This window comes from Rhizopus delemar, genomic scaffold (genome assembly GCF_000149305.1).
Source record: "Rhizopus delemar RA 99-880 supercont3.16 genomic scaffold, whole genome shotgun sequence".
Lineage (NCBI taxonomy): Eukaryota > Fungi > Mucoromycota > Mucoromycetes > Mucorales > Rhizopodaceae > Rhizopus > Rhizopus delemar.
In genome coordinates this window covers 30,362-43,338 of record NW_027137842.1, presented here as the reverse complement: position 1 = coordinate 43,338, position 12,977 = coordinate 30,362, and the positions used below count along the sequence as shown (strand labels likewise).

General features: G+C 35.2%; 4 protein-coding genes across 4 annotated transcripts; 3 read left to right on the top strand and 1 right to left on the bottom strand.

Moving 5' to 3' along the window:
* Nucleotides 1-720: 720 nt before the first annotated feature.
* Nucleotides 721-1,938, top strand: RO3G_15285 (uncharacterized protein; the record flags this gene model as incomplete). Its single annotated transcript, XM_067669869.1, has 1 exon — nt 721-1,938. One exon carries the CDS (start codon nt 721-723, stop codon nt 1,936-1,938), a length of 1,218 nt encoding a protein of 405 aa, XP_067525970.1.
* Nucleotides 1,939-2,237: 299 nt separating this feature from the next.
* On the top strand, nt 2,238-3,759 carry RO3G_15284 (uncharacterized protein; the record flags this gene model as incomplete). Its single annotated transcript, XM_067669868.1, has 2 exons — nt 2,238-3,570; nt 3,731-3,759. 2 exons carry the CDS (start codon nt 2,238-2,240, stop codon nt 3,757-3,759), a joined length of 1,362 nt encoding a protein of 453 aa, XP_067525969.1.
* Nucleotides 3,760-6,591: 2,832 nt separating this feature from the next.
* On the top strand, nt 6,592-7,320 carry RO3G_15283 (uncharacterized protein; the record flags this gene model as incomplete). Its single annotated transcript, XM_067669867.1, has 1 exon — nt 6,592-7,320. One exon carries the CDS (start codon nt 6,592-6,594, stop codon nt 7,318-7,320), a length of 729 nt encoding a protein of 242 aa, XP_067525968.1.
* Nucleotides 7,321-11,159: 3,839 nt separating this feature from the next.
* On the bottom strand, nt 11,160-12,053 carry RO3G_15282 (uncharacterized protein; the record flags this gene model as incomplete). Its single annotated transcript, XM_067669866.1, has 2 exons — nt 11,160-11,208; nt 11,377-12,053. The coding sequence occupies 2 exons, from the start codon at nt 12,051-12,053 to the stop codon at nt 11,160-11,162; spliced, it is 726 nt and encodes a 241-aa protein (XP_067525967.1).
* Between the last annotated feature and the right edge of the window lie 924 nt (nt 12,054-12,977).

Sequence of the window (12,977 nt, the reverse complement as noted above, 5' to 3'; positions counted from 1 at the left end):
GAAAAAAGTCAAAAAGAGTGTAATTTTCCTTCCTTTAATGGCTTGTAAGAGTTTTATGGTGTGACGCAGTTGGTGTAACTTTTGCTGAAGAAAGGACTCAGTCCTAGGAGGGACTCAGTCGAAGGAAGGACCTCAGTCGAAGGAGGGACCTCAGTCCCTAAAGATAAACAAAAAAAAAATATAATAATCATATAAATATCCCCTCTTATAATTTGACTGAACTTCACTTTTAAAAAATATCTTTTATTCAAATAAACATCGAGTTCCTCTTTATCAAAACTCTTTATTTTTATTTTATAACTCAAGCAAGTCAAGTCCTTTGAAGTCAAATTATCTTCATCATATCACTTTTATATTCTCTTATCAAGAAAACTCTTTATTACCTTTTACTGTTTGATCTACAATACAAGATCTGGTGGTCACTTACTACAAGCAAACCAAATTTATTCATTTAAACACAAATCTTTGATCTCAAATTCTTTTAAATTCTAAAGAAAAGTCAAATTTACTTCTAAACTCTTAAGGCCATTACAACAAAAACGTTAAAGTTGCATTTGGTGGTCACTACGAGGGAACAAATCAACAAATCAACAAATCACAAACATTATTAACAAGCAATCGGAAAAATCTATCAAATTAAAACAAATCGTCAAGAAAACTATCAAAACTCTACTTCAAGAAATACAAAACATACCAAAAACAAATATATCAAATTTCAAAATGGCCTCATATCCTACAGGACAAATCGCGTTGGCAAATGCTAACAACCAAACTTTTTCTCAAGGTTTTCGCCCAAGGTTAATTGAATTTTATGGCTATGAAGGAGAAGACTTTCGCCATTTTCAAGAAATACTTGATTCTTACCTTGCAATCACTAATACTCTCAGTGATGATAGAAAACTTATCGTGCTCAAATCCCAATTACGACGCGCTGCTAAAATTTACTTTGAAAAAGAAATACTCAAGAGAATCCCTAATGTCACATATGACAAAGCCATTGAATTGCTCAAGCAACACTACATCACACCTGAACTAATTCAAAGTTATGAATTAGAATTTAACGAAATGTTCCAAGGTGAACAAGAACATCCTCAAATATTTTTGGCAAGACTACGAGAAGCAGCTGACCTTGCGAACATTACAAGTGAAGCAGTTATTGAAAGTCGTTTTCGTGTTGGTCTACTTAAAGAAATTAAACAATTCTGCATACAAAGTAGTGCCCATACATTCCAAGAATGGATCAATCATGCTGATGGATGGTGGAATGCCAATCGTCCACGTAAAATAGCCATGGTGGATAACCCTTTTATTCCAAGAAACGTCAACAATGCCCTCATATATCATGATGATAACAGATATACAAAACATCATGGTGCAAACAATCATAACGTAGAGTTAATCGACACAGAAGAAAGACATATTCATGCCGTACCTATCAATGACTTACGAAATAATTTTGGAAATAACTATATGGCTCCCTATTCTGAAATAATCACAGGTCCAAATCAACTAGTCACTATGGAAGTGAAAGGCAGTACAAATAATAATCATTTGTATACACAACCAACGATGAATAGACATAACAATCAATCAGTGCATACCAACTCACAACATGACTTGGTTAACCTTATTCAAGAAACTATACGCAGTGAATTGAATCTACATCAACATTCATCTCAACCTACCAGAAATTATAATCGACGTCCTAGATATGACAACTATAACAATTTTCACAACAATGAATATAACCGAAATGGAAATAACAGTTATAACTACAGAAGCGATAACAGATACAGGAATAATTATGATCATAGTTATGGAAGATATGAATATGACAATCATAATCGTAATCCAAATCAGCCAACTAATAATCATAATAATCAACCCCAGCAAGGCATCTCTCAGCCCCGCTATCAAAATCAGCAATCAAAAAACTAAATGGGTCGGTTGCTTTTGATAATCAAAAGAATGGTCAATCGAACACCCAACATAACAACAAACCCATTAAACAACAAAACCAACAACATAATCTCAATGTCATACTTACCCAAAATGAATACGATAACACATATCAAGCCCAAGATCTTTATGCTGCTATAAGACCTGAACACCCGCCTGAAGTCCTAAGCTCTAAACCTTATTCTAAACCGACAACCAGAGAAAAATGGAAACAACCAAGTAGTGCTTCAGTAACTAGGCGTGTAAACAAACGTAATCAAGTCAAGGAAACAAGCAACATGCCCAAACAACCAATACAGGCTACAGGAAGTATGGAAGTAGACTCTGATCTCCCTATTGAAATCAAGCCAAAGCCAATAAAAAGAAAAACGAAGGCCCCACCTATCAGATATGATATTGTATCAGATGTTATGAATCAAAAAGCAGACATATCTGTAGGAGATTTGATGGTAGCTGCTCCCACACTTAGAAGGAAATTAGCAAGTGCATGTAGACCCAAAAGAATACCTGTAACAGAAACATCAAAGGAAACTATGGCGGTAATAGAAGAGGATGACATTCATACCACTGCCGTATATTCAAAAATCAATATCGGAGACAAAACGGTGAAAGTACTTGTTGACTGTGGTGCTGCCAAGACGTGTATGTCAAAATCCCTGGCAGATGCTTTAGGATTAGAAATAGATGCTGCCTCAGAAAGCGTATTTACCTTGGGAAACGGTTCTAAACAGCCTGCTCTAGGAGTAATATATGATGTACCTATCGAAGTACAAGAGGATTTAATTATTCCGTGTACAGTTGAAGTATTGCCAGCTTGCCCAACTCATTTAATTATCGGAAACAACTGGTTAAACAGAGCAAAGGCCAAAATTGACTTCAATAGTTCAACCCTGAAAGTGTCCTATAAAAACAAAAAGGCAGAAATAGAAATATTCTTTTTGCGTAAGAATACACCTCTACCAAAAATTTCCAGTTATATCCAAAGTTACCAGCATCCAATCAGTTCAACCAATTCGAAAGAAACGAAAAAAGTGCACTTTGAAAACGATAAAGCAGATTCAGAAGATGATGAAGTTGAAGAGGAATCAGAAGAAAGCACTGATGAAGAATCTACTGAAGAAGAAGAAGTTGAGGATGAAGAGCATTCACTATTACTGCTTGAAAATGACTATAAGAAAGACATACAGATAAAAAATCTTAAAAATCAATGCATTCTGGAAGCCTCATCAGATGGATTAACTATCCCGGCAAACTCATCAAAGACTATCATAATCAAGAAACCTAAAGATGAACTTAGGGGATTAATGTATAGTTTTGAAATAACCAGCACCAAAATTCTACAAAAAACCGGTATCCTTGACCCTTGTCACAACTTTATTACCAACAAAAAGAGTTTGGAAATTCGAATACATAATCGCTCTAATGATAATATAATTTTGGATCCAGGCGAAGAAATTGGAATCTTGGAAAAACTCAACCTTAAAGAAGATACGATTATACAAGCATATGATGTTGAAAAGGATATTCATCTCTGTACTATGGAAATGACCGAAGCAATGGACAAAGAAACCTCAGATGAAGATAAAGAAACTTTAGAAGCAGAAAAGTACAGTAAGCTTGAAATTGGGGAAATGGATAGAAAAATTGCAAGAATGTTAAAAAGGCTCTTAAAGAAATACGAAGAAATTTTCGATTGGGATAATAATAGTATCGGCTATACAAAGTTGCTACGACACAAAATAACTGTACAAGAAGGCACATTGCCTATCAGTCACCGACCGTATCGGATTAGCCCTTTAGAAGCAGAACACTTGCAAAAAGAACTAGAAAAATACACAAAACTAGGTGTAATATCCCCTTCAAATAGTCCGTGGGCTGCGCCAGTCATCTTAGTTAAAAAGAAAAATGGAGAATACAGGATGGTAATAGACTACCGAAAGCTTAACGCAGTTACAAAAAAAGATGCATACCCATTACCACGAATTGATGACTTGCTAGACACGTTAGGAAAAGCTAAAGTTTTCTCAGCATTAGATATGCGAGCTGGTTTTCATCAAGTACCGATGGAGGAAGATAGTAAAGAATTAACTGCCTTCACAACAAAGTTTGGAATATACCATTACAATACATTACCAATGGGACTTGTAAACTCTCCTGCCACATTCCAACGACTTATTGATTTATGTTTTCGGCCACTCATTAATAAGTGCCTGGTAGCATATATAGACGACTTAAATGTATATTCATTTAACCAACAAGACCATTTACACCACTTGGAACAAGTTTTTCAATGTATACAAATTGCAAATCTCAAACTAAATCCTGAAAAATGTTTTTTCTTCAAAGATCATCTCAAATTCCTTGGCTATATCGTAACAAAAGATGGTGTACAAACAGACCCAGAAAAAATCAAGAAAATCATCGAATATCCACAACCAAAGACACTCAAACAAGTCAGAGGATTTTTAGGCTTGGCTTCTTATTATAGACGATTTATAAAGAATTTTGCCGCTATAGCAAGACCTTTACATGATCAAACAAAAACTACTAAACAAGTTCCATGGACAGAAAAGACCACTGATTCCTTTGAAACCTTGAAGAAACTGCTTACAACCGCTCCTGTCTTGACTAGACCCGATTTCAATAAACCCTTTATTTTGGTCACAGACGCTTCAAAAGCAGGACTTGGGTGTATCCTTACACAATTAGATGAAAATGATCACGAGCATCCAGTCATATTCGCGAGTAGGGGACTAAGGTCCAGTGAAATAAATTACGCACCGACAAAGCTAGAATGTTTGGCAGTCATATGGGCAGTAAAAATGTTTCGTCCTTATCTGTTGGGAAAAAGATTCACGATTATCACAGATCATTCAGCATTACACGGATTACTCAAATCACCAAATCCTACCGGAATTATAGCACGATGGATCACAACACTTGCTGAATACGATTTCGAAATAAAATATCGACCTGGAAGAGTAAACGAGAGCGCAGACTTTTTATCAAGGCTCGGATATTAAAGATACACAACAATGAAGACATATAAATAACAATATCAATCTATATATATATTTTACCAAAACTACATGGAGGAAGGGAGGGGTAGTTGAAACAAAATCCATAAAACCTTATAAAAACAGTACAAAAGAAAAAAATAAAAATCCCGACATAACATACCAACTTCAAACTATAAGCAAAATGGAACAATACAAAATCGATCAGTTGACACAATATCTACAAACAATGAAAATAGCTGAAGACGCAACTTCTAGAATGAAGAAATACCTCAAGAAAGAAGCAAATAAGTTTACAATTTATCGAGACATCTTGTATAGATACAATACAGACAACGGGATTATCAGAAAAGTATTAAACAAAAAGGAAGCAGAAGAAATCATGTACGCATACCACCAACATCCATTAGGAGGTCATCTGGCTTACAATAATACTCTACACAAAATATCATCTCGTTACTACTGGGATAATATGTCACACGATATCATGGAATATGTCAAGAAATGTTACAGATGCCAAATGCATGGGAAGAAAATGTTGAAAGAAGAATTATATCCCGTAGCAGTTTCAGCAAAACCATTTGATCGAGTTGCCTTAGATGTGAAACATGTACAAACATCGAGATCAGGACATAGATATATTATTGCAGCTATAGATTATCTTACAAAATACGTAGAGGCGAGACCCTTACGATTTCAAAATGCATCAGAAATAGCATTGTTTGTTTATGAAGACATCATTTGCAGACATGGATGCCCAACAATCATGGTGTCAGATAATGGTAAACCCTTTTTAAGTGAACTCATCCGACAGGTGTGTAGAAATTACAACATAATACACAAAACTACAACACCCTACAACCCACAAAGCAATGGCCTGATAGAACGGTTCAACCGAACACTTGGACAAATACTACAGAGGCGTTCCTATGAAGAAAAGTTAGACTGGGATGCTTATTTACCTGCGACATTGTTTGCCTATAGATCAATCAAGCAAGCTACAACCAAGCATTCCCCTTTTTTCTTAGTTTATGGCTACGAACCCAGAACACCTTTTGACCTAGATCATCACTTGTATGAGAAAAATTCTCCTAAATTTGAAGCAAAGCTGTGGCATAGGACAACACATCAAATACATAACTTGAATCGAATCCGTGAACAAGCTACTCAAGCCATCAAGCAAACTCAAATTGCCCAAAAGAAAGCTATAGAGAAAAAATTATTGGATCAGAGTAAGGAGTTGAAACCTCCATTCAAGATAGGTGAATTAGTATTAGTATTCAAAGACTATATGTCCACCTCCTGGTCAGGAAAACTGCAAGATAAATGGGAAGGTCCATTCATCATACAACATATTTTGGGAAAAGGCACGTATCACATCAAGAGTGCAGACATCCGGGATACTAAATTAAGAAGAGTACATGGAAATCGATTGAAAGCATATTTGCTTCCCAAGACACAATGGATCATGGAGAATGAGCGAATTCTTGTACACCAAATGGATACTGAAACGCAAGAACTTCTTCATTAAAGTCACACACAAAAGCATATATATACCTCAAAGAAAATCAAAAAAAAAAAAATTTATATCAAATATTTTAAAACAATGAGCAACATGCAAGAAGTACAAGAAAACTCTGCTGCCAATACTCAAGGACCCGTCTACTTGGACACTGTTGAGAACTATGTCAAGAAGCAATACATTGAACAAGGAATCGAGGCTGCCTGCCAAGCTTTAGACAATTTCTTGATCTTTTACGAGAACCAATACAAAAATTATAACTACCAAGTCGATGGACAAATAGTAAGCAAGTACGAGTTTATCACAAATACTATGGCTCGAATCGAATCTGAAATCATGGAACAGCAAGAAGCAAGCATGAATGATGATGAAGAAAATGAACAAGAGAACAATGAAGTTATCTTGGATGAGCCTTTGATTCAAAACAACCAGAGCATTACCGACGATTCATGGTTCTATGAATTATGTATGTCCGAGTATTATGAACGGTATCGTTCATTATTGGAACAGCAAGCAATGATTAATCGTCAAAAAGAAATTGTGGCTAAAAGCTTTGCACAAAATGTAACTGAATGGGCACACTTGAAATTCAAAAGACCTGGAAACAACCAGCGTGACATTTATTTATATGAAACAGCAAAGTATAATCAACTCAAGACTATTCTTCCAAATTGCACCGTCTACCGTACTCTTGTCACCAAAATGAAAAATCACGATCAATGGGGTCAGTTGATGTCTCAAACCGAGGTCGGTTCTTCTCTTGGTGGGGGGATCTGTGACGCAGTTGGTGTAACTTTTGCTGAAGAAAGGACTCAGTCCTAGGAAGGACTCAGTCCTAGGAGGGACTCAGTCGAAGGAGGGACCTCAGTCGAAGGAGGGACCTCAGTCCCTAAAGATAAACAAAAAAAAAAAATATAATAATCATATAAATATCCCCTCTTATAATTTGACTGAACTTCACTTTTAAAAATATCTTTTATTCAAATAAACATCGAGTTCCTCTTTATCAAAACTCTTTATTTTTATTTTATAACTCAAGCAAGTCAAGTCCTTTGAAGTCAAATTATCTTCATCGTATCACTTTTATATTCTCTTATCAAGAAAACTCTTTATTACCTTTTACTGTTTGATCTACAATACAAGATCTGGTGGTCACTTACTACAAGCAAACCAAATTTATTCATTTAAACACAAATCTTTGATCTCAAATTCTTTTAAACTCTAAAGAAAAGTCAAATTTACTTCTAAACTCTTAAGGCCATTACAACAAAAACGTTAAAGTTGCAATGGTTTTGAAATAGAATAAAGTTGATAAAAAGAATAAAAAAAATAAGACTTGAGTTAAAGTATTGATAATGGATTCGCTTGTTATGAGTGACCACCAGATCTTGTTAAGTAGATCAGACTTGCTTGTAGTAGTTTAATAAAAGGTTTGAAAATGTTTACAATGAAGATAATTTGCTTCAAGGGACTTGTCTTGCTTGTGTTTTAAGAGTGTTATACCAACAGATTCAGAGATAAAAATACTTGATTTATTGGTTATTTATATAAAAATAATATAACAAAGAGAAGTTAAGATAAGTGAAGTAAAATAGAAATAAAAACTTGTCTATTATATAGACAAAAGAAAATAAGGTTTCATTTTTGAAGTAAGGTTCGACTTTTGAAATAAGATTTGATTTTTAAAATAAGGTTCAAATATTGAATAAGGTTCAAAAAAATTTGAATTGATTCAGTATAGGAATTCACAAGACGCAGTCATCATTGGCATCAATATTATTATTTGCTTCGTCACAAGAGAAAAAAAAAAAAATTTAACAATATAAATATCCCAACTATTTAGATGAAGAAAAAGGACAGTACAGTTCTACTCACATTTTATTTTATATATTTTATTCAATAAACAGGCAACCTTCTCATAAAAAGTTCCTGATCCCTTTATTTTTTTTTTATCTTTACCTTTATTTGATCTTAATTAAAAGATCTGGTGGTCACTACAGTACCTTACTTTAAAAATTTCAAGAAAAACTTCTCTAAAACACTCAAACTAAACCAACCATACTACAAAATAACAGTATATACAAGTATTGTCATAATTCATGAGTCATGTTGATATTGAATATAAACAACTCTCTTGTGAGTCATAGCTTGTAACTTGTTGAACATGAACTTCATTAAAAGGAAAGCAACACAAATATCCATATATAGAATAAAAAGATATGACACAAACTGTTGAAAGATATACAGTCAAGTTTTTTTAGTACCACGCCAGTGTAACGAAAATGGCAATGAAGATGCACAGAGATTAGCCGAGTCAAGTCAAAAAGATAAAAAAAAAATTAAAAAAATGAAAAAAGTTAAAAAGATAAAAAATCTTGAAAATATAAAAAAGGTCAAAAAAATAAGAAAAGCTAAAAAGAAAAAAAAATTATACATATACAGTAGGTCACAAAACTGCTGCAAGGAATCCATTTTTCTTGGTTTTTGTAGCGCACATCCTGTTACAATGGCACAAACTGCCTCTGTTCCCACATAGTAAATCTTCTACATGTCTTGAAAAATCCGAAAGAGTTTATGCCCTATTGGATAAGTATTGAAGGAAGTATGAGGCGCGCAATTTGAAAATTTGAAAAAATGAAAATTTGAACGGAATGAACTTATTTATTAATATTTAGTTGGTCCTCCTTTTCTATTAATAATCTCTTGAGTTCTTTCCGGAATGTTATCTACATGTCCTTGGCAAAGATCTTTATGGAAGTCATTTCATATTTCATCAACTCATTCCCAAAACACATCCATGTTCTTTGTTCTATATTCGTAATAGTTGAATTTCAACTTCAATTGATGTCCTACGTGCTCGATTGAATTTAAGTCGGGGATCGAAGCTGGCCAATCGTTAATATAGCTCTCTTGGTGACTACATAACTAGGCTATTGTAGATTATGCCTTGTGCTTTGTGTTATTATCATGCTAAAACTAAATGTTGGACCAGTCGAAATTGTAGTACTTCATAGTATCACGAAGCGTAGTGTTCAAAATATGCTGGTAAACACCTGAGTTCAAGTTTCCATCGTAAATCTAGCAAGCATATCCTGGTCCTTCAGAGGTTATACAACACCAGGACATCAATTTGCTAGCTTCATGCTGGATTACAAAATGCAGGTCATGATGTTGAAAAAGGTCACTTGGCCTTTTCCGATAGTGATCATCACCATCAAAGCCCTATACGTTGATCTTGGTTTCATTAAAGTAAACGATTTGTTGTCAGTCAACCATTGCCCAGTCCTGATGCTCCTTTTTCCATTCTAGCTGATGCTACGTATGCACGTTTGTCTGAAATGGCTACTTTTTTTCTATCAGAAAATGGAACTCCATTAATTTCAGTACGTTAATCTCTGACTGGTATGAGATATCGTAGCCAAATCCAACTGGCTCCCGGTATACCTCTTTGGAAGTCTTTAGAACCCGTTCAATGACTTTTCTTTTGATTAGCCGCTTTGTCACTTTGGAGACTAATGTAGGTCTATCACCTGTGCTCACTGTCCTACTTCAAAACAACGTTATAAAGTATCTACTAACAGTTGATTCATGTAATCCAGTCTCCTTAGCAATATCATACTTTGATGTGGATCCGGTTAATGTCTGTTTGAGATCGTTTACTTTCTCTTCTGACAGTCATATATGCATGCAATTGGTGAGAGGGTAAAAAAGAGAAATAATTTAAACAAAGGAATATAAGATTTAGAATAAAGAAATTGTAAGCACTCTTAAATACAGATAGCATTCTAATCACGTCAAAAGAGAGAAAAATTGTGATGGCAACCGGTTGGGTTGTATTAAAATTCATTATTTCAAACATATATAAACAAGTAAAAAATACCGGATGTTTAAAATATTACCTTTAGCAGTATCAAATTCCACCAATAAACATTGCCCATATCCGATAATCGACGAATAAATGCACTTTCTATTGAGGTACAAACAGTCAAAGTTTGAGATAGTTTGGTGCAGTATCCATGGACAAGCAGCTGTAAAACATGAATTTTGCAATTCCTTGCAGCAGTTTTTTGACCTACTGTAGATATAGGTGATTTAATTACAGTAGCACCTGCATTAAGAAGAAAACTTGTAAGCGAGTGTAGACCAAAACGAAAGCCAAAACAAGATCAAGCATCCCAGCAATTACAACAAACCATGGCATTACTGGAGGATGAAGAATTAAACACAACCGCTGTGTATTCAACCGTAAGCATTGGCGACAAAACCATAAAAGCATTAGTCGATAGTGGTGCTGCAAAAACATGTATGTCGAAGGCTTTAGCAGATGCCCTAGGATTAGAAATAGATTCAGCATCAGACAGCATTTTCACTCTAGGAAATGGCTCAAAGCAGACAGGTCTTGGATTGATATATGATGTACCAATTGGAATAAAAGATGATATGGTTATTCCATGTACCATTGAAGTATTACCATCATGCCCTACACACCTTATCCTGGGAAACAATTGGTTAAACCGTGCAAAAGCAAGAATTGACTTTGACACCTTAACCTTGAAGGTCAAATACAAACATCAAAAGGCCAAACTACCCATATACAGTGGGTCAAAAAACTGCACCAACGCAACTCAGTTTTTCGGAAATACCAGTATAGCTCTGTCAGTTTAACAGTAAACATTACGAAACTTGGAACAAAAAGAGTTAATACTGTTACTATTTATTGATAAAAGTTTCAAAGTCAGTTGCGGAGTATTGATCTAAGGAGCGCTCAGCAAAAAGAGGAGGTCGGTTGGTGCAGTTTTTTGACTTTTCTAATATTTAGTGGATCCACCCTTTTCTGCTAAGACAGCTTGTATTCTGTCGGGCATACTGTCTATATACTTGATGCATTGTTCCTTAGTAAACGAATTCCATTCATTTTCGACTCTTTGCCACAGTTCATGGATGCTGGTCACCCTATTATCATACATGCTCAGCTTTAACTTCAAGTGATGCCATATATGTTCAATAGGATTAAGATCTGGACTTTGCGATGGCCAATCGTCAATGTAAAGCATGCCACTATCCTTCATCCATTGTGTTGTGGACTTTGATCGATGTTTGGGATCATTATCGTGCTGAAATACCGACGTTTCCCAGTTCAGACCACAGTTCTCCATAGTGTCTTTTAGACTTGTACCAAGGATTTCTTGGTATAACTCCGAATTCATGGTACCATTATAGATCTGACATGCGTATCCAGGTCCTTCGCTGGTTATACAGCCCCATAACATGAGAACACCGCTTCCATGCTTCACAGTAACGTCGATATAGTGAGGCTGTAAATGATCACATTTTTTTTTCCAATAATACTTGCAACCATCAGAGCCCCAAATGTTGACTTTCGTCTCATCAGAAAAGATGACACGTCGCCAATCATGTACTGTCCAATATTGATGCTTTTTAGCCCATGCTAATCGAGCCTTCTTGTGCTTTTCAGTCAATAATGGCTTCTTCTTTTTGATCTCAGCATAAATTTCAACTGAATGTAAGACATTAATTACCGATTGATACGACATAGGGCGCCCCAGCTCCTCCAACTTCATTTGCACGTCCTTGGCAGTCCTCAAACAACCTGTGAGCACTTATCTCTTGATGTATCGGCGTGTTGACTCTGCCACAATGCTCGGTCTACCTCCTCTTTTACGTATTCCATCGTGCATCCACTTATTTGCATACCTATTGACGGTATTTCTATGCATTCCAACCCGTTTCTCAATGACTGCAGGATCAGCACTGTTCTCTAATAATGCTTTGATACTGTTTTGAATATCGGATGGAAGCTTTTTGGGCATTTCTAATGATGGATAGATACTGACGATGTACAATGGGTTTGGGTAAAGCATGAAAAAAAAAACAGAAAACAATTACAAAGACTTTATTTGAAGGTCCCCAGTGTGGCTAAGTATAAGAAAGATTAGATTAAATCTGCCGGAATAGTCTCAGTCCGGACATATGATATCAAATACCTTGTCATTTTAAAAGTCAAAAAACTGCACCAACCGACCTCCTCTTTTTACTGAGTGCTCTTTAGATCAGAACTCCGCATCGGACTTGGAAACTTGCGTTAATAAATAGTAACAGTAGTAACTCTTTTTGTTCCAAGTTTCGTAATGTTTACTGTTAAACTGACAGAGCTATACTTGTATTTCAGAAAAACTGGGTTGCGTTGGAGCAGTTTTTTGACCCACTGTATAAAGAAAGAAAAAGAAAAAAAAATGATTGACAGGGGATAAATTAATTTTATAAGTCACATAGGCTTTTTCGGCGATAGACGGAATATTATGACTCATAATTAGCCAAAAAACTCCGGTGGAAGCTCCACCAATTAACAAATAAACTTATCTACGGTTGTAGTGGACTAAAGGTACCGATGTTGGTTATTGCATTTAATCTCAATTTTATCCCGAGTGTGTAACAGTACAAGCAAAATTTTTTTTCAG